Raw genomic sequence first — 20,964 nt, 5'->3', positions numbered from 1 at the left:
GTAAGAAGAGGAAGAGGAGATATGAGCAGGGGATGGATGTTGACGAAAGCAATGACGAAGAAGTGAAAAAAAAAAGGAAAAAAAAAAGGAAGACTGCAGAGGAAAGTACTTTTAATTTAAGTCACAAGTTGTCATGCGAGGGTCGGTTGGTTTTTTAGGAGGGAAGTGCGCCCTTGTCTCGGTGGTGCGTTCACGGTCCTGCAGCTCAACAGTTCGTGCAGCGGCTCTTCAGGCGCGGCTCAGTTAAAATGGATTTACCGGAGTTTCTAACGAGTCCGTATGGGAGTCCGTGTTAGATCTGCGCTTCATACGAGTCGACAGCACAACATTACCAGAGGCTGTAAACACACCACACCACTTGTTTTCCTATTGGAGACTGAATAGCACCATGGCAGACACAAGGACTTTCAACGTTGTGATCCTGGGTGTGGGATTTCTGTTCATTTTCACCGCCTTCACCACTTGTGGGAATATTGAAGTAAGTTAAAAAAATAAAAATAAAACAACTTATAACTTTTGCTTTTGACTCATTTAAAACTTCCTGCACAGATGTTCGGTCTTATTTGCATAACGTAGCTACTCTCTGAACCGAAGGAGATAATTTATTGCTTTAGTGCATGTCTTACATTTCCTGTTATTATTACGCACATGTGTAATTACAGCACGTTTCCACAACTGTGTAAATAGTCTGCCAACACGTACATGCAAAATTATATTCTTATGTATTTCAATGCTTCACAATCTCTGCATTTACATTTTTGTGTATTGTTTATACTTTATTTATCCCAGAAATAAATTATAATTCAGTATTATAATGTCTAGTTCTAATGCTTTTATTACTTGAACTTTTCTGGGGCTCAGTTATTAATCCCAACAGGAGATGCATTATGGGCAGTAGGAAGCTGGTCAATCAGAGCTTGTGTCATGTGCATCTCGTGTCTCTAATTTTCTTCAATGGCCAGTGGAATTATCAAACCAGATGGAGGACTGTGGGACATAATTGTGAGGCATTTATCCTTTTGTCGAACCCTGTGTTTTACACTACATGTTTTCTTTCTTTTCTTTTTTTTTTCACTTTTAGCAAACAGTGGTGAAAAGCCTGGAGAATGGCACTTTCACTGGGAGTGGGTACCACAGGTAGGTCAGGCAGGATCACATCCTCCGCTCAGCATGGGATTTTATAGTATTCCAGTGACTTCTTGCAGTAATGTTTGTTTTTATATTTTATTTGTTATCTAATTTCAGATCTTTTTTCATATCAATTGCTGTCTTTGATTTGGAATGATGTTGTCTTTGATGTTTTGTGCTCTTGTTTTTTATTTGTCCTGGTGGCTGTTTTGAAAGGTGCTTTACAAATAAAGTTATTATTACTGTTAATATTTCTGTTTTGCTTCCTTTACAGTCTTGGAATCATCTATGGCATCTTCTCCTTCTCAAATTTACTTGCACCAGCAGTTGTTACAGTATTAGGACCAAAGATTTCCATGTTTATCAGTGGCCTTCTCTACAGGTAAACATTGTCATGCAGGATGCTGACATAGATGAGAGCTGAAACATATCTCCAATGACCGTTCCTCATGTTCTGTGTCTAGTGGGTACATCGCTGTGTTCATCATCCCGTCAACATGGTCCTTTTACTTCACCTCTGTACTCATTGGCATAGGAGCAGCGTGTAAGTACTTCTCCCACAACATGTCCTGCAACATGTGATCACATATGAAATTGTTTTTATAATTAGTTGCTGTAGGAAATGTTGCATGTTCATTAAAGCTATGGCATACAGGGGGAAAAACACGTATGTATCCTGGAAGGAAGGGAAAATGTTGAGGTCTTTAATTGTTTTTGTACTTATCAATTATTCCCATATTTCTATTACAACAACAAACCTTTGCAAATTACATTAATCGTTTAAGACAACTCTCGTCTCCATTACTTTCCCCTGTATTATGACACAGTGAGTTGAAACCTGGTTTATAATGTCAATTCATATATTTTATTTGTATTTTCATTTGTCTACTTAATCTTTTTTTATCAGTGTATCTATAATTTAATCTTTTATTTTACTAATGAACATCTAATGATTATTTTCAGCAGCAATCAAACTGTTGGTTATTTTCCTTATTAGTCGTTTTGCTCATCAAATGCTAAAGAGGAGTGAAAAATGCTCACTATTCCTACGTATACGTAGCCCAAGGTGACGATCAACATCCGAAGATGACAAAGAAAAACATCTAATCCTCTTGTTCGAGAAGCTGAAACCAAAACTTTTTTATGCATTTTTACTTGAGACATGGAAGAAACAATTTTTCAATTATCAGAATAGTTGCACATTTTCTCATGGAATAATTGGTTTATTGTTTCATTAGTTTATTCAAATACCAGATTTGATTACATTACATTGACAGGATACAGTGTGTTAAAAATAGGTCAAAGCACTGAGGCACATGAATACTTCGGCTCGGCTCCTGTTTGTTTGTGCAGCCTCAGTTTGTGTTCAAATCCAAACAGTGTTTAATAACGCATACAGGGATTATTATAACTGGGATGTGATGATGAGTATAAACAGTATGTCCCAAATTACACCTCAAATAGGTTCAGTGCTGTGTGTGTAAATTGTGCGCAGCACCTTGAGCTCGCTCTAAGATATAAATGAAAATAAAGAGAAAGCGGCTCTTTGCTGAGAGGTTAGCTGAAATAAAATGAAGAGAAATGATTTATAGCTGTTTTTTTAATGCAGCCTGAAATTTCTGCACTGCGATGAATTCCAACCCCGTGCCTGGGCCACTGTGCGGTTAGATGCTTTACTTACCAACACAGAAAGATAATTTTTCACTTCATGTGGGTAATTAACTGACCGGGTACATTTTTTTCCCTCCTGAAATGACCGCTCTCCCTCCCATTCCTTTCCCTGGCAGTGCTGTGGACGGCTCAAGGACACTTTCTCGTGGAAAACTCAGAAGCCTCCACCATCAACAGGAACACTGGGATGTTCTGGGCTCTGTTACAGTGCAGGTAGGCTGCCACTGACTGATGTTAAATTCAGGTCTCTGTCTATTCCGTGTAGACTGACTGCATAACGGATAGAGCTGGGCAATAAAACAATATGAATAATATATAATTTTAATCAATAGGAATATAACAAAAGTCCTATATATTGATATATATCAATATATTGTTTATGCATTGTGCAAGCAGTGAGGGGGTATAACACATAATTGATCAAGAGGATAAAGAAGAGTTTAAAACCCCAGCCTTCACTCTGGAGCAAAACTTAAACTTAAGGAAATAATAATCTGACAGTAATCAGGATAATCATTGATAGACATGAAAATGTTTATCTTATACTTAGACCTAATACTGGACTATTAACACACTGGGCCTGTAGATGTAGACTGTTAATATATTAACCATAGACTGTGTATAAAGATGAACGCCGCATCTCTATGGATCTGTGGAGCAGCAGTATCGAGGTCCCATCGATAAAACTCTCGATTATTCGTGTGTCAGTCTCAGCTGTAAATCATGAAGATCCACCCCAAATTATAGCATCACCTAATTAATAAATTAATAAAAATAAATAAATAATTGGGCATACATACATACATCAGAGCAAGACTCAGACAACAATGGGCAGATTAACAAAAGCTTTAAGGAATCGTTTTTGTGCAGATTACTGTGAAAGGATCAGGGGCGAGTGGAAGGAAGACCAGGGTTCTTATACTGCATCAGGTGATTAGTGGAAATCAGCTGCAGGTTTGAGAGGGAAACCACACCCATGCCCAGACCTGCCAAACCAATCACATGCACACTGACTAACACATACCAAGCATTCTCAGCCAATCAGTGTTCATTCACTCACACACGCGCACACACACACACACACACACACACATAACAGGAGGGAGGGACAGCCAGGGCGAAGACCATAACACAACCTAAACTTTCATCTTTGAGAAAAATGTATTCTGCATTTAGTTTGGTCCATGTCCCGTCCACTAACATGCAGGAGGTGGGATGTATGAGCTGTACTGCAGCCAGCGGCCCCCTCCCCTTTTGGGGAGATGCGATGTCGTCCATCTTTATACAGTCTGATGACGCTGACTCATTATTTGAGGGAGACCAAATAGAAGGCATATTATTTGAAAAGGTTATTTTACACACACTGCATACTTAGATTATCCTGTATGTGATTCTCTGGAATAATTTATCTGCAACTTAGTGAAGGAAGGAAATCTTTCCTTTGTTTGAGAACCTAAAAATCGTCAATTAACTGCTAAATAACTAGCTATATTATATCAATCCTTTAATTCCTGCATTCACTTCATAAAACACGTTTCATCACCATGTTTTTTATGTTCGATCAAAGCTGTCACTACGCTGCAGCAGCCAAAATCTTGTCCTCTTTTTATTTTTTACCTGATAGTATATTACTGTGAGCTTTATTTAAAAACGTATCTAATAAATCATGTCACAAATTGTCATTTGCGCGTCTGTATTAGTTTCTCTGCAAAATATATTCAAAACAAGTCCGAGCTGCTGAAACCGGAGCGTTGTGCAGGAGTTTGGGCCTTTTCATCTCTTTTGTTTGGCCCGCTGCTCTTGCACAGTAGCTTGGACATCTAATTTGTATTTGCTAAAATATGCAAATTGAATTAGTATAATAATTACTTTGGCTGTCACCTGCGCCAAAGCTCACAACAGGGCAATGCTAATCTGAGTCTGCAGTGGTGATCCCTGCCACAGTAAACTTATGAATCAATTCTTCACAGCCTTCACACATACACACACACACACACACACACACACACACACACACACACACACACACACACACACACACACACACACAGAATGCAGCCAGTCTTATCTTTATGAATAACCCCTGTTATCCCTCATTGAGGCTTTGGGACAGAATAATTGCACAGAATTTTAAGCCCCCGAGAGATTTGACACCAGTAACACTCGCTGTCCATAACAAATAGTACCAAGGTTGTTCTAATTAAATGTTAGGGTGTTTAACTCAAATTAAAAATCCCAGAAATCAACTCCGTGATGACGACGAACTCTTGTGGGACGATATCTCTCTTCCCTGAAGGTCCACAAGTGGCGACTGCATCAACAAAATACAACTTTGTTTCATAGTGGAGGTTGAAAACTGTTTTAAAAGCTTCATAACACTTTTCTGCGAGATGGATGAGAGGATGGTGGATTGTGTTTCTTATCAGGTGAAAGCTATGTGTCTCCAAAATGTCACCCAGACAGACTAGACGTCAGCTAAATACATTTTAGCTGACGTGAGGCCGTAGCTGGTTCATTCTGTCCTACAGCAGTTGGCAAAACAATCTCAGCTTAAAGTCCATTTAGTTGTCGTTTCGGACTCTAAGTCATATGACATGATCTTCCTCCTTAAACCTGCACTTACTGACGCCTTTGACCATTTGAGGGCAGCAGAATCAAGCCATAAACACAATGTAGATTACCTTACAAGTTAATATTGCAATATTTGATAAAGAACAGTTGCTTATTTACACATCCTGCAGTTACAGAGCAACATACTCAACCTATTCATTTGATTCCCTTGTTTCTGGCCACTTGGTGAATGTAAGCTCACTGTACATTGTTTGAATGCGTCTGTGGTGGTTTTTTGGTCGTCTGTCCGTCTCGATATCCCAGGAACGCCTCGAAGTAATTCATTCCAATCTGGCACAAACGTTCACTCTGAGTCAAGGATGAAGCGATCCATTTTATGATTTTGTAGTAAAAGGTCAAGGTCACTGTGACCTTGGCTCCCAAAAAAGTTCAAAAAGCTCTAAAATCCCTTAATAAAAAGGGATTTTCTCCTCCAAGGAGGTTATGTTCTCACACCTGTCCATTTGTTAGTTGGTTTGTGTCTGTGCAAGATTACACAATAACTACTTTAATGGATTAAACAGCCCACTGCCCAAAATGACAACATGAGAGATATGAGAATGAACCAAAACTATAAAGCTGTAGGGCGCTTAGCTAAATAATCTGCTAATACTTTATAAAATTTCTGTAATTTCATGACATCAAGTCTTTCCACTGATAAAGATCATGTAATATGATTTAAAAAACTGTAAAACATCTACTGAATTCACAATGAATGGAAATTGAATGGGAAACACATTTCATTGACTTAGCTGAAAAGTGCCAACACTGGAGATACAAGGTTTGAACCCAGCAGTAGATTTTCATTTGAATTACTGTCATATCCATCATCTACATATTTGACTCATCAGTATTTTCTCCTTTGCAGCATGTTGTTTGGGAATCTTTACATTTACTTTGACTGGAATGGAAGAGCGGAGATATCAGGTAGGATTATCACTGAGCAAGTCCTGTCACCACCATTATAGAAAATTGTAGCAAGATGATGAAAACATCAAGAGCATTACAGAGCACGACTCATTGGCTATTCTGAATATGCTCCGGCGTATGTCTGGAGTATATCTTGTGCACTTAAGTTAAAGTGGTTTATTATAATTTTCTTCTTCTCAGACAGCAGCAGGAAAAACATCTTCCTGTCCCTGTTGGTCACCTCGATACTCGGCACGCTCAGCTTCCTGGTGTTGAGGAAGAGCCATCACGAAGAGGAGATGCTCTCTGAAGAGGAAGGGCGCCTGCTGCTTTCGACACACATGATGTAAATCCTTCCGATAATTGCACCTCTCTCCCCGTAATCAGACTATATAAAAGTGTCTGAACGGCGACTGGAAGGACACAGTGAAAGTGAAGTACACTGTGATTTATGCCACGTGGTAAAATATATTACAGTGGGCAAGGCAACGAAAGTTAATAATTTACCTCCCATCTACTTCACCATGTTAACCTTTAACCAAACCACCCACGAAATTGATATTTGATCGAATAACCTACCTTGAATCGTATGAGGGTTTTCATCATGACTTATCGCCTCAGCTCCACAGGAGCGCTTGTCCTTCACAAGAAATGACAACGACCATTTCCCCACAGATCATTGCAATTTTGACGAGTCTAATCATAGGTCTTTTTCTAGTGGGGTGCAATCACGCAGATTTTGGACGGCCCAGGGAACGAGACTTCCCCTTTCAGAGTGACAGTGGTTAAACACCACAGCCACTTCAGACCTTTTAAATCATAGAAATGATTTGAATGATTTGGAAAAGAGGTTTGACTCAAATGACAGAAATAACAAAAATATAGTATAAAAATATGGATGGCGTCAAAATCCAGTGATAGTCATGGAAAATGACGGAAAGAAGTTTTTTTTCTGAAATTTTGTCAGCATCTTTATTTCAAAGAAAAAACGTATTCTTTCAGCCTTTTTCTCTCTCTTATGGTAGCAGCTTGTTCAGACACTATTCTGAGTATCTACTCGATCCAGGTATTTGCTTTCTGTCTTGCAGCATAACAAGGAATCCTACGGGGAGCAATTTTTTATCTGTGGAAGCGCTGTTCTGCTCTCTGTTGGGATGTTTTCTGAGGAAGTCTTGTCATCTCTTTGCAGCTTAGGTTTCTGAGATTTGTAAATAACTTCACTTGTGGTTCACTCAAAGGACGTTACATCATTGTTTGTGTGAGTAGATTATTTCCGCAGAAGGTAAAACACATTTTATAACACATTTGTATCTTCTGTGGTTTAGGTATAAGCACAGAGCCAGCAGTGCCATGCAAGATGCCAAGTCAGAATTCAGTAAGTTTTTTACATTAAATATTAGTGTCTATGAACTGTTTTGCTAAAACAACACTTGGGATTTGTTCATTTACACTTTGCATCAGTATGAATTTACCGTATGCATATATAATGAACTCCACCGTGTCCCACATGCAGGTTTTCATTATGTGGTGTGTTCATCTCCGTCTTGTAATGTTAAAGAAAGTGAAAAATAATACAGATCTGCACCAAAATTCAACGGGCTCTTCGTTGGCCCAAGACCTACCCCTCGACAAAATTTCATGGAAATTGGTTGAGAAGTTTTTGCGTCATCCTGCAAACTAACAAACAACACTGACCTCCTTAGCAGAGGCGATTCAACCAAACTTATTGATACAAAATAGCACTTAAACATATATGAGTGTGAGTAGAACTGCCTAAAATGACAGAAAGCATCTTTGGTAAAAAAAAAAGTTATCATGTACTTTGACTTTTCCATTTTGGCCTATGTCCCATCCACCAACATGGAAGAGGCAGGATTTCTGACCTTTACTGCAACCAGCCACCAGAGGGCTGTCAAGAGGTGTGGTCACTCCTCAGGAGCTGTCCTGTCATCCACACTCTATATACAGACTATGGTGGCTATAGAGCAATTTAAAAAATGACAGGTTAATTCATTAGAGTGCATCATATGGGGACCACAAATATCTGTATGAAGTTTGGCTCAAAATGCACATTCAGTCGAAGTGCTACTTTTTCTCTTGCTGTGTAAATATTTATCAGAGTCATGTTTTTCACAGCTGATATGAAATCTACTGAGAAAGTGCAGAGGTGTGTTATTTTGTCTTCCTCGGTTACTTGGCGTACTGCAGGCAACCTCCAGTTTCTCCGTTTCACTGCTGTTGGTCTGACACTAGCAAGGCAGTCACAGGCAGCGTTGGTTTTTGTTCGAGCGAAAATTGCTTTCATGTTGATAAGAATCTTTCGAGCATTACAACAGAGTACACAGAAAACTGCCTGTGCGGGAGCTTTTATTTCAGATTATATCTGTGTTTGTCAAGTAGAAACCCTGCTGCACTTGCACCTGCTGTCAGTGCAGCAGAGATGCATGCTGATTTATGTCAAGAAAGGGCATCCCGGCATATACAAACAAACCTGGAGGGATTTCTTCTTTTGAAATCTGAATTTCCCGTAACAGCACGAGTAAATATCTCTCTTGGGTGTTTTTACCATAAATGCGTCTTTTTGGCTGATTGAGACTGAATATTTTCTCAAATTGTGGCTGCTATAAACTTTAATTGTCAAAAGGGGGCCTTAACAGCTGCATTTTTATCTGAGCTCAATAGTTCTAAATATCTTCTTTAGCAATTCAAATCACCCTTTTGTGTCTACTCCTGTTTAGAAACAATTCTGCAACTTCTGAAGAGTAAAACTATACTGCTCCTGAGTCCCTGCATGGCATACAGCGGTGAGTACAAATGGAGAATGCATTTCCTGTAGTGAGTATTTTAGCCTCCAGTGAGGGCTCGCGGCTACAGCCTGCCCTCTTTGTTCTCCAGGCCTCGAGCTATCTTTCTACAGCGGCGTGTATGGGACATGTATTGGAGCAACCACACAGTTTGGACTTGCAGCGAAAGGCTTGATTGGGATCTCTGGGATCGTGGTGGGCATCGGAGAAATAGTGGGTAAGTTTTAGGCTCCTCTGTTAAACTTCGATTTACAGTCACAGAACGTCTGCCGGGGCTCACGTCGTCTTTTGGCTCTCTCCTCAGGCGGAGGCTTGTTCGGATTGCTGTGTAAGAACAACCGCTTCAGACGGACCTCTGTGGTGTTTCTGGCAATGGTCGTCCACTTTGTCGCTTTCTATTTGATCTTCCTCAACATCCCAGATGACGCCCCCGTCGTCTTTAAGACCACGACCCAAAAGAACCCATATCTAACACCGAGGTAGCTAATTTATCCAATCATTTAATGATGAAAATGTATGAACAACAGAAAGGCCTGTGACACTTCTTTTCTGTTTGAATAAGATCTACTTTTTCTCCCGCAGTGTGTCCATTGCCCTGCTGTGCAGCTTCTTGCTCGGACTTGGGGACAGTTGTTTCAACACGCAGCTCTACAGCATATTAGGCTGTGTTTATGCTGAACACAGCACGCCTGCTTTCGCTATCTTCAAATTCATCCAGGTAATCCTGACTTCCCAATTTACCGACGTTGTTAGCAGTGACGAGCAAAGCCGGGTTAAAATGTTGTCTTGTCAGGTGTGAAATAAATTCACCTGAAGCACCATTAAAAAGGAAAAGACAAGACCCCTGTACGCCTCTTAATCTCTCCCTTTGTCTTTGCAGCAAAATTGGCCTCTAACCAGAAACAAACCCTTGTAATTGCAGGGTTTCTTATATTAAAAACAAATACTTGTTAAATAATAAGCATGTTGCTGCATGGGTCCAATAAACAAGGTATTCAACTAATGCATAAATCAATAACGAGTTCAATAATGAACTGTCTGCTGTCTCCCATGACGTCTCTTAACAACCTCGCTTGCAGTAAATTATCCTAACTAGACCGTGCAAAGTAATTAACCCTAACATTAGAGTATTATACTGTTACCAATTGTGCCACAACTAATTCATTGTTTAAACATTAGAAAAACATACTGAGCTAGTTATCAATGCTGGATTTCTACTTGAATGTATGTATTTTTTACAGTGTGCGTCACTTTTACGAGAGGATAAGAAACGGTCATTGAGTGTAAATAAAGATGGACGATGCGTCTCCATTTCCCTTTTCTGTACAAAAATGAAGCCAAAAAATTCAAGATGCGGGCGCTGCCATCTTGCACTTTTGACAACATTTGATTGTGGTGCAAAGCCGTGCTGTCGAGGTCCTGCCAATACACCCCCACCTGTCAATCAATACGTTTCACCCTGCTTTGATAGAATCAAATAGTTTATAATTAAAAATCACACTAATTAGAAAAATAACTTTTTAAAATACATGCGCTTGATAAGAACTGGCTAAAATGACTGAAACCATCTTTGTGAAAAATTATATACATATGAAAAATATATTATACGTGACTTTTTCGTTTTTAGTCCATGATTTGGCTTCACTTTTGAGGAGCCCTATGTCGTCCATCTTTATATCCAGAAGTTTGCAAATTTTGCGATATCGCTTTAACGCTTTAAGGTGACTGAAGTCTAAACTTTTCCAAAAGCAAACAGCAGGACAGAAACCCCAATTTAAAGTGTTATCCTCACATCTGGAACACTATGTGTAGACTCTAATCCTAAAGTGGTAACCTTTAACACCTCCAAATAAGATGTTATCAGTAATACGCTACTCATTTATTGATTTAGTCCATTCCTTTTTGGTGTCGTTTTTAGTTTTGTAAATCCTTAATAAAAAAGACACTACCCTTAAAAGACTCTTAATATAGAGTCTATTCTTTCTACTAAAGCCCCTTGAACAAAGCTCGACAGACCTGCTAGTTCCGGATGAAAAGCTGCGATTGGACAATTGCTGTTCAGGAGAGGCTTTTAGTGAATGGTCAGCTGACAGTAAATGCACCAGTGGGATCTGTTAGTTTGACAAAGAAGTGCGAGAGCTACTTCCTACTGTTAAAGGGCGTCTTGCTTGTCCAGCCATGTGAGAGCAAAAACTGTCTGTTAAACAACTAAATAAAATCTCCTCTCCCTCGACAGTCGGTTTTTGCAGCCGTGGCGTTTTTCTACAGCGGCTACGTCCTACTGATGTGGCAGCTCCTGCTGATGGTCATCCTGGGCTTCGCCGGAACGCTCAGCTTCTTCGTGGTGGAGCGGATACAGAACATCTCCGTAGATTTGCAGGAATAATAGAAAAGAAGACATTGTTTGAAATCAACGCTTTGCGGGTTAGACACCTTGGTGGGCGGGACTGAAGTCACCAGAAAAAAAAAACAATCCTGCATGTTTTATTTCAAGAGGTTATTTTAAAATCTCCTTTTACCATAATGCACTGAGGGTCGCACACATTTGGATAAATATTCACTCTTTAGAATATTTTAAATTGATGCCACAACTGAACCGAGTTGCCTTAAGTCAACCTTTGAATAGTGCTGCAAGGTTTTTGTACCTTGCACATTTTCTCTCTTAATTTCGACACTACATAGTGTAATTGCTAATTCACACTATTTTTCGACTGCACTTGATCTTACTGTAGGGTTGGTAAAATAACCACTCGCGTACAGTATCTCTAATCTGCTTCCAGCTCAGGTCCGTTGTTAAATGCAGTGTCATTGCTGAAAATATTTATGCATTGGTTTTGACTCGTCAGAATTGACAGATTGATGAAGAATGGATTATCTATATATATTGTTCCTGTCATTGTTTCTCAGAAAAAAAGAAGTTTACTAACTAACGCCTGACAATCACTGTTCTCAAGTTTTTTTTGTAAATTTTTGCATATTAATGTCAATGAATCTTTGATGAATAAAGTTTTATGCATTTTGCATTTCAATTTTCATTTATTTTTTTAACCTAACAACCACTTAAAGTGCTTTACGCCACAAGCCACAGACAGTCATACAGCACTACTTTATTATATCAGGGGCAATTTGGGGTTTAGTATCTTGCCCAAGGCGTGTGTACTGGAGGAGCTGGGGATCAAACCACTGACCGTCTGGTTAGTGGACGACCCGCTGTACCTCCTCAACCACAGTCGAACCTATTCACTGCATTATTAAGGGTTCGGGTTTAGGTAAAATTCATGTAAAACAAGGCCACTGAAATCTGACATAACAGGGGAATATATTTACAGCTCACATTCAGTTCAGCCTGCAGCTCCAGAACACATTCATCCAAATTACTCTGAAAAGGCCCATTGTGTTCTCACATCAGTTTGTGTTTCAGATTTGAGGAGGATTCTCCGTTTAACTCACCATTAACTCGCCCAGCGTCTTTCCAGCAGTCGCTTCATTGTGTAACAAGACAACGTATAATAAATCTACTGGATTAAATCCTGATTTAAAAGTCAGGGGCCATTAATCAAAAGAGGAGCAGGAGGCGAGGTTCCAGGTGGAAGGGAAAGGGTTACAGGCCCAGACGTCCCACATCACTTCACTGGTAATTAACTATTGATTACATTATAATGAGAGTAAGCAGTTTTGTGTGATCTTAAGTCAATTGTGCCACCTACTTGACAACAACAGTGCACTGATAGGCCAAGTGAGGTGCACAGCATTTACTCAGAATTAAAGTCTGATGGGGTTCATAATGGTTGAGCGATAACCTTGTAAGGGAAGTAACTAGGGTCTGGAGAAGTCTATTACCTGCACACTGGCATGTATAATAAATCGGCTGTTGGTGAATCCATGTAGTTTCTCAGTTGAGCATCGTTCATTAGTGTGACTCAGCAGCAGCAGCGCTTCACTTGAATCTGTCAAGTTTAATCTATCGACAAGATCAGATGATCCTTTATTAGTCCCACCACGGGGACACTAGCTGTGTTACAGCAGCAAAGAGGAACGTTTAAAAACAGACATCGGTAAAATAATAATCAGTAAACAAACAATACTACTAAGAAATTAAAAAATATATAAATAAAATATAAATGGAATTGACTTTATAGTGTAAACAGGATTAATTATTAAACTGAATCATTAATTCATTGTTTAGTATTTTCTTTGAGCGAATAATCAGAATAATCAACAACTAAGAGGAAACAGTGATTCTGCTTGAAGATAAGAATAAATAAAATCATTCTGCCTTATGAAAGTTTGAAATTGTTTTGGATATTTTAAAGTTGTTACTAATAATTGTCTCAATAAAACCGAACAACTTCAATGCTGCATTGTGTTTGTTTCTTATTCAGTTCTCTCTTTAGTAAGTTAACCTTTAAACATGAGATCATGTGATTTCCATTCCATTCAGAGGAGACAAAGAGAGTTTCCTTAGCTGACTGGTTTATCTGATGTTACTTAACTCTCCATTTATAATTCGTTTGACTAATGTGGTACAACAAATTCTATTACCAAGATTAAAATTGATTTTTCAAACATGGGAAACTGGAAAAAGTGGGTAAATTGATTGCAGACACTTGATAGCTGACAAACACGTTTTGTATAATTTGAATAATGCTTAACATTTTCTTTCTTTGATAAAAACTCGAATTGCTGCCCTGCAGTAAAATGTATTCCTCCACCAACTGGTGCGGTTTCAGTCAACATACATCGTTTTTCCAGATCATATGAGGTCGCCATGACCTTTGACCTTCAACCACCAAATTGGAATCGGGTCATCTTTAACTCAATGTGAACGTTTGTACCAATTCAAAATTCCCTCAAGGTGTTCTTGAGATATTCAGAAGAATGCGATAAACTGGCAACCTGAGAACATAATGCCTGGCGCCGGCCAAAAGCATAACAATACACATTTCTCTGGCATACAAAATTTTATTAGAACAATTTTGATGTCACAAATTCAGATTCTGGTCTTGCAGGGCTGCATTATATTTCTTACATTTGCAGAAAATAGCTGGAGTTTCTTTCAACCACGTTTTGGGGTTTTAAACTGTTGATTTCAAGTTATTAAGCACAAATTTTCACTCATGCGGAAATCAGGAAGAACAACACATTTTTTCATGTGATGTTGTTTTATAATTTTTAAGCTCTTCAGCTCCTTGATTTCCCTGAATGGTTCTTTATCTCACATCTCCTCAAACCTCATGGATGTGATGAGCATGTTTAATTGAAATGAACCGACAGGAGTAAAGACTTGGGCTGAAATCAGAAATGAAAAAAAGTCTTGGTAGTCAGGTGTTGTGTTTTTGCTGCTCGACAACAGTCGTAGTGTCAGGGTACTTAACCAATGAGACCATTTTAATTGAAGTCTCTCTGCGCCCGTGGGGATTAATACATTTAATTTATTAAGTCTCATTTGTGACCTGCTTGATTGCCACACTGTCAGTTTAACCAGAGATCCGTGTTTATTACCACATTTCTTTGTACCTGTAGCTCACTCGGTTATTAAATCTGAGGACTCGCCTCATTTCCATGAATTATGGAAATCATACAACTGAGGATATTTGTAGGAATAAGGTTGAGAGCACAATTAAATAAGCCAATTTGAAAAGAGAAACATATCCTATCAAATTAGACGACAGCCTTCTGTAAATTATGTGCGAGATGAAATGAGCACAAACAGTTTTAACCGCTCATTTGTTGTTTTTTATCTCCGCTGTTGGCTTTCCACACAATAGATGTTGTTGCAGTCATCAGCGGCACAATTAAACTAATCATTGTGCAGAGTGTGTTCATTGTTCATGGATCAAAGGTTCGTGTGATCAGCGGTTGTCCTCACATTTATGAGAATTAGCTTTAGTTGAGAACTCCACACTGATTTCCATCCACTGCAGCAGGAAACGGCAGAATACTATGAATAAACAATATATAATTTATTATTATTATGGAGTCGGAATTCACGACCACCAGAAGCTGACGGAGAAGCTGAGCTCCAAGGATCGGACGTAATGCCAGTGTCGGACAGGGATGAACAGCACGTCTCCGGGCTGCAGCACACATTCCAGATATGGAGCTTTGGCAAATTCCGGGAACCGCTCCATGTCTGGATTCTCCACCTCCACCTGCACCGAGAGGAGTCAGAAATTGGAAGTGCTGCATATATTTGCAAGCTCGACGTGTTCTTTCTCTATGGACTGTCAATCCCACCTGACTGGTATTGTGAAGCAGCTGTGATTGATGAGGGTACAGCTTGTCCGTGTCCTCTGGGGAATACAGGCGAATGTATTTGCTCCCCACAACCTAATGTATATACAGAGGGAATCTCGAGTGGTAAAGAGACAGCACATCACGTAACTGATCTTTGACATTGACTGGATTCATTACGCGGCGCCGTCGTCGTCGTCACCTGAGCCAAGAAGTTCTGTTGCGGGTCTTGGTGGAGAGGAGACACTGTGCCTCCAGGCCCAAACCATGCGTTTACTGTAATGTTGTCTTCATCTTCCTCACCAAGACAGCAATAATCAGGGAGACGGATGTCTTCCTTCAGCTCTGGTATCTAAGGAAACATTACCCAAACATAGTTCAATTACATCAGGGGCTCTGACTTCATATTATCTTGTTGGTTCTGAACATGCAGACATTTCCCAGAAATTGATATTAAATGATGTTCTTTTCTTTCCCTCAGTACTCTGCTCAATCCCCCTGACTGGTATTGTGAAGAATGCCAGTTTAATATGTCCAACAGGATTTAAAAACACGAGTGAATTGGAATAACCTTGGTGATTATTGCACTTATATTTCATTTTGTGAAGTACCTTGTAGCTCTAGTTTGCAAAGGCATTTAATAAATACATTTCATATTATTATCATGATTATTGTACCTTCATCGGGCCAGAATTTCAATATGTCAAATATTTTACTTCATAGTGTAGAGCCATGAGATATGTAATTTAAAAAAGGCCAAACTATTCACATAATACCAAAATTAACTGTTAAATAAAGACATACTTATTACTAAAACTCTAAGTAACTTAAAATAAAATAGTCTAAAGTAAAGAGCTGATTTCTGACAGCAGAGGACAAAGTGTGACTCCTCCTCATTTAGCCTCATTCTAAACTATCAAACAGCCTAAAAACAGCTTTTATCTTGACAAGTTGCCCTTTTGGTAAAGTTCAACCCAGACAATGTATTGACTTCTATGGTAGAATTAGCACTAAATAGTCAATACTGTTCAAAGCAATATGGTGGGACGATAAGAGCTGGAGACAAATTCTATTCTAGTTGTTATAGTGAAAAATATGAGCAGAATAATCAATTAGTAAACTGACACAATTAATAAGTTATTATTTTCAGTCATTTTGTTTCATTTAAAAGTAAAATATGAAAGTGTACCTGATCAAAAAGCTGGTGCTGAGCCAGATAACCCAAACCCTTCACTCCATCCTGGGTGGGTTTGATCCACAGAGAAAAAGAAATGAAAATACACAGTTACAGATCACAATGCAGCGTTTTACCTTCGTGCTTCATGAATGCAAATGCAAGACTCTGATGATGAGGATGCACTTACTTTATTCATAATATATCGATCGATGAATTCATTGACCGTAATCAGAGTTTGGGACCATTCCTCGTCCGTGTACCTGGATCCCACCTCCACGGGAACGGTCCGACACCCGGCCACAGACCTCAGGTATTCTATGCTTTGAAGGAGGAAGGAAATGAATGAGTGTACGTGACGTGTCAGAGCGAGAGGGAGGACAGTGAAGGAGAGGCGGCCACATCACAAGAGTCAGGAATAAGAGATGTAGTGAAAAAAAACAACAACCCTGAACTCAGTGTATGTTGTTCTGCATCTCAAGATATAAAACTGAAACTTACACTATTTGTCTCAGTGCTTCATATCAAACTGATTGTATGTTACATGTCGCCGAGTACGAGACTCAATCAGATTTCTCCTCTCAGCTGGATTAGTGCACTCGTCTGGCCTCATGAGTGAGAATCAGTCTGATTACACGGCAGCACTGAACACAAGCAGAGAGCGGAGGACTACTGATGTGTATGCTAATGCTAATAGTGCGAAACACAAGGTTATAGCCAGAATCTATCATTTCTGTAAAGTGGCTTTATAAATCGCACATTTATCTTAAAATCATGTGACGCAACAACAGACAAAAATATACAAGCCCATATTTTTTTGATAGAAATTCAAACCATGCAAATAATCTGAAAGAGAAATTAGGAGATCAAACCTCCAGCGGTGTCCATTAAGTGCAGGCCAGTGGTCAATGATCCCTTCTAGAACCACTGGTTTGAGGGGCAGCAGCTGGTTTGTGTTGAAGCTCTCCAGCGACGGACACTTAACCCTGGGAATCGCAAACTCTTGTCCGATCACAGGAACATGTGGCTGCTCGAGCTTCAGTCTCTGTTTAATGATGTCAAAACAACAGGGGTTTGTCAGTTCTTCAATTCAAAATGAAGCCGTTTTTAGAGGAAAATAACAGGATAAACAAATGACTGTTCATTTTTCTGTAAAAGGAGGATGAAATTATGTGTCTATTGGACTAACTGGTTGATCGGTTTGATAATCGAATGGTTTCAGTCTTTTGCGAGCAACAATGCCAACAATTTCCAAGTTGCTGGTTCTCAAATCCAAGGATATGCTTATTTTGTTGTGATAATAAACTCAATATATTTCTTTCTGATATTTACTTTTCACTAACTGAACGAGCAATTAAAGTGATTAAGCCAGAAAATTGGCAAATCTGAAGATAATGAAAATAGTCGCTAGTTAATTATTGTCACGAGCAATTGGACGTTGATACTTGTTTTTCTTTTTAACCGACAATTCTGCCAGCAGTGCTCGAAAGTCTCCTTCTCAGTTCCGATTGCACCTGAACGAAGTGATCTGACGTCTGAGGGTTTGTCGCACTTTATCTTCAGTGACACATGAGGGAGAGCGACAAGATGAAGAGCAACAGGGGAAATACAATTACACAACTTCTGAAAGGCTTATTTTGAAATGTCCTCACGGGTCATTGTTTGCTCAAACTTTGAATCACTGAGAGAAAAAAAATACATGTGTGGTTGCACAGCTTTAAAAACGGCTCTATTAAAACATTGAAATGAAAATATTCTCGCAAACTAGTTTAACATGGATCAGTGGAGGTCGACAAAAAGATAACGATTTTTCCTTCCATTTATTTTTCTAACTTTAGTTTCCTGAAAATGTGCATTGGTATTTTATGTTGAGCCAAAAGGACCTGAAGGAAAACGATACTGTTAAAACATCACAATACTTGACAGCTAATAAACTCAAGTGACAAACTCCCTCATGGAATAATGTGTATTTTAAATAAAAAGACCACTGACCTTCACCTGAACTGGTTCATCTTCTTCTTTAGACGACTTCCTGACCTCGTCCTGCAGAATCCCAACTATAACCTGAAGTATATTATCCATGACGGCTGCACCCATGAGCAAACCCATATCACAAGTCCTGACGGCCTGCAGGACCTCGTTCTCCGACGGACCATCACGGCACAGAGCGGCCACTTTGAACAGGCAGCCGTACGAATAAACACGCCTCCACTCTTTGTCCACGTGGCGCCACGTTCCCGTGTTGAGCTTCTCCCATGAGAAATCCAAAATGATCTGAGCCCCGAGCGAGCGGCTGGCGCTCGTGGCGTCGCCGTACAGCTGCTGCCTGGAGCGTTTCAACACGTCCACCACGCTCGACTCCACCGTGTCACTGAACTGCAGAGGGAACTGTTCCTCATTAGGAGGCAGAGCAGCAGAGATTTTAGACCAGAGTGTAGCCATTGATGAGAAGGTCTTCATTGAAGCTGTGGGACAGAGAGTGGTGGACAAATTAAGATCATTTCAACGTGCACTGACTTTTAAAATTCTATGTTTTAAAGGCAAAGGCTGTAATTTGATAACTTGTTCTGTGCTCAGCTGTTAATGGTTGCACCAATCTCACATTGTGGCAATAACTTCTCACAATTTCTATACCCACAAAAAGGACAGCTGCATTTTCTTTCTTAAAATTCAAATAAAACAGATGCAGACCAGGAACATCCAGCCACCCCTGCCTGGAACTCTCCATCTCAAATTACTTGGAGTTTCACTCAATGATTTAACGTTTGCGTGGCTGTCTGACTCTATCTACAGTGACATATGATGGAGTAACACGCACACACTCTGACAGCCTCGTCCCTGCTGTGAATACACCTCATTTCCAAATTGGCATCTACGGAAAACGCAGGTGAGAGCATCCTGAGCCAGAGCTGCGAGTGTGACACATGCACAATGACGACACTCGGTCACACGGTGACTGTTAACTCCCAACTCTCCCTCCGTGTTTGGGTGCGTCTGTGTCGCTGCATGTTGCCAAAATATGAGGCGGCCAAGCGTGAGAACCTGATTGATTTGAGTACATAAACACAGCCTGGTGTGAACTGAACAGAGTCAAACTGAATGGCTGCATTTACACACGCCTGAGAAAATCTCGAGTGTGTCTGTGTGTGTGTGTGTAGCTACGACCCTGAAGTGTTGTCATTGCAGCCACAGCAGCTGAAACATGTCGACAACGTTTGAAACTATTTAGCAAAGAGTCTTTTCGTGTAAAATACATTTTCCACTAAGGACAAACATGAACTATAAACATGTAATCCACTCTATGATCGTGTTTATTACGCAATCTCACAAAATAGTAGGCTCATATTATAATTAATATTTATTATTTTTTTTTATCAAAACGAAGGTTACATTTTTATTCATTTCTGATTCAAATACAACACATTAATCTGTAACTTGACAATTGTGCACAATAGATTAGTTATGAAAGGAAAATATAAAAATGAAAATATTCCAAATAAAGATATAATGGCTAAATGTGAAAAAAAGAAATCCAAATATAATGAATAAATGTACAAACATTTAAATATAACAAATAATAAATACATTATAAAATCCAAATATGTTATATGCACGTATGAAAATGAGATAATCGGGCGTCAAATTTGTCTTAATATAGAAACGCTGTTTACTTTATATTCAAGCAAAACACAAACTTTATCTTCTCTTTAAAACACGAGTTCAGCTCGAATCTACCTGATAATATCAGCAACGATCTTAATGTGGAACAAACCAAAATACACGTGTGAAGATGTTCAACAAACTAGTAAACAAATAACAAGAGCAGCAAGTGTACTAATACTTACACTTACAGGAAGTCCAGGACACCGAGGCTTTTAAAACCCAGAGATCTAAAGATAAATTAAAATATTATCTATGATGCATCCATCTGTTATGTTGACGTTCTCACAGTTTAATTAAAACATGATCTGAGAAACAATCAGAGACTGAGACCAGCGACAAAGCTGCTGCTGCTCCAACTACAACTGTGCCGCCGGTGCCACAGCAAAAACACACCGAGAGGAAACGAGGACGTCGGGAAACTCTAGTTCCCTGTTAGCGTTCAGGGACTCCAGGACAAATCTTTACATACAAAAAAAAGGGTTTTAAAATACATTAACTCATAGGTTTTATAGTCTAAGAAATGTCGAGGCTGTCAGCTTGTCTGTGTTGATTTGTATCTTTCATTTGTAGTCACTCTCTGGTCCAGCAGAGGGCAGTAACCTGCTCGTGTCCTAACCTGTGAAATAGGCATATTGGCATTGAATAGTAAGTAAGTACAATGTTTATTTATAAAGCACCTTTCAAAACCAAAGTGACAAGGTACTGTACAAAGCAAACATTAAGATAATAACACAAACAATAGAAGAATACAAACTTCACAGATTCCAAGCA

General features: G+C 39.3%; 2 protein-coding genes across 3 annotated transcripts; one reads left to right on the top strand and one right to left on the bottom strand.

Annotated features, from left to right (window-relative positions):
• LOC117766508 (UNC93-like protein MFSD11) lies at nucleotides 1–12,143 on the top strand. Its single transcript, XM_034593578.1, has 13 exons — nucleotides 1–478; nucleotides 1,082–1,137; nucleotides 1,403–1,510; nucleotides 1,593–1,672; nucleotides 2,916–3,012; nucleotides 6,278–6,336; nucleotides 6,520–6,664; nucleotides 7,644–7,693; nucleotides 9,057–9,122; nucleotides 9,214–9,339; nucleotides 9,427–9,601; nucleotides 9,705–9,840; nucleotides 11,359–12,143. The coding sequence occupies exons 1-13, from the start codon at nucleotides 389–391 to the stop codon at nucleotides 11,506–11,508; spliced, it is 1,338 nt and encodes a 445-aa protein (XP_034449469.1). The 5' UTR covers nucleotides 1–388; the 3' UTR covers nucleotides 11,509–12,143.
• Nucleotides 12,144–14,489: 2,346 nt separating this feature from the next.
• On the bottom strand, nucleotides 14,490–20,561 carry kdm8 (lysine (K)-specific demethylase 8). Of its 2 annotated transcripts, none has more exons than XM_034593579.1 (8): nucleotides 20,376–20,561; nucleotides 18,523–18,995; nucleotides 17,403–17,575; nucleotides 16,721–16,853; nucleotides 16,546–16,596; nucleotides 15,559–15,708; nucleotides 15,360–15,452; nucleotides 14,490–15,274 (listed from the first exon to the last, which is right to left on the bottom strand). In XM_034593579.1, the coding sequence occupies exons 2-8, from the start codon at nucleotides 18,988–18,990 to the stop codon at nucleotides 15,110–15,112; spliced, it is 1,233 nt and encodes a 410-aa protein (XP_034449470.1). In that variant the 5' UTR covers nucleotides 18,991–18,995; nucleotides 20,376–20,561; the 3' UTR covers nucleotides 14,490–15,109. The 2 variants fall into 2 exon arrangements, with proteins under 2 accessions (XP_034449470.1, XP_034449471.1); XM_034593580.1 differs by having other exon boundaries at nucleotides 20,382–20,561.
• Nucleotides 20,562–20,964: the final 403 nt, after the last annotated feature.

This window comes from Hippoglossus hippoglossus, chromosome 8, assembly GCF_009819705.1.
Source record: "Hippoglossus hippoglossus isolate fHipHip1 chromosome 8, fHipHip1.pri, whole genome shotgun sequence".
In the NCBI taxonomy this organism is placed as follows: Eukaryota; Metazoa; Chordata; class Actinopteri; order Pleuronectiformes; family Pleuronectidae; genus Hippoglossus; species Hippoglossus hippoglossus.
This window is presented reverse-complemented; position numbering and strand designations above follow the sequence as displayed.

What these genes read in the sequence shown, in the direction of transcription:
- LOC117766508 (XM_034593578.1), top strand. Translation starts at nt 389, where the DNA reads ATGGCAGACACAAGGACTTTCAACGTTGTGATCCTGGGTGTGGGATTT. An exon ending in CATTGGCATAGGAGCAGCGT is followed by an intron (nt 1,673 to 2,915) that starts GTAAGTACTTCT and finishes TTTCCCTGGCAG; the next exon opens with TGCTGTGGACGGCTCAAGGA. An exon ending in TCCCTGCATGGCATACAGCG is followed by an intron (nt 9,123 to 9,213) that starts GTGAGTACAAAT and finishes TTTGTTCTCCAG; the next exon opens with GCCTCGAGCTATCTTTCTAC.
- kdm8 (XM_034593579.1), bottom strand. Translation starts at nt 18,990, where the DNA reads ATGAAGACCTTCTCATCAATGGCTACACTCTGGTCTAAAATCTCTGCT. An exon ending in AACAGAACTTCTTGGCTCAG is followed by an intron (nt 15,453 to 15,558) that starts GTGACGACGACG and finishes TATATACATTAG; the next exon opens with GTTGTGGGGAGCAAATACAT. An exon ending in TGCTTCACAATACCAGTCAG is followed by an intron (nt 15,275 to 15,359) that starts GTGGGATTGACA and finishes CTCTCGGTGCAG; the next exon opens with GTGGAGGTGGAGAATCCAGA.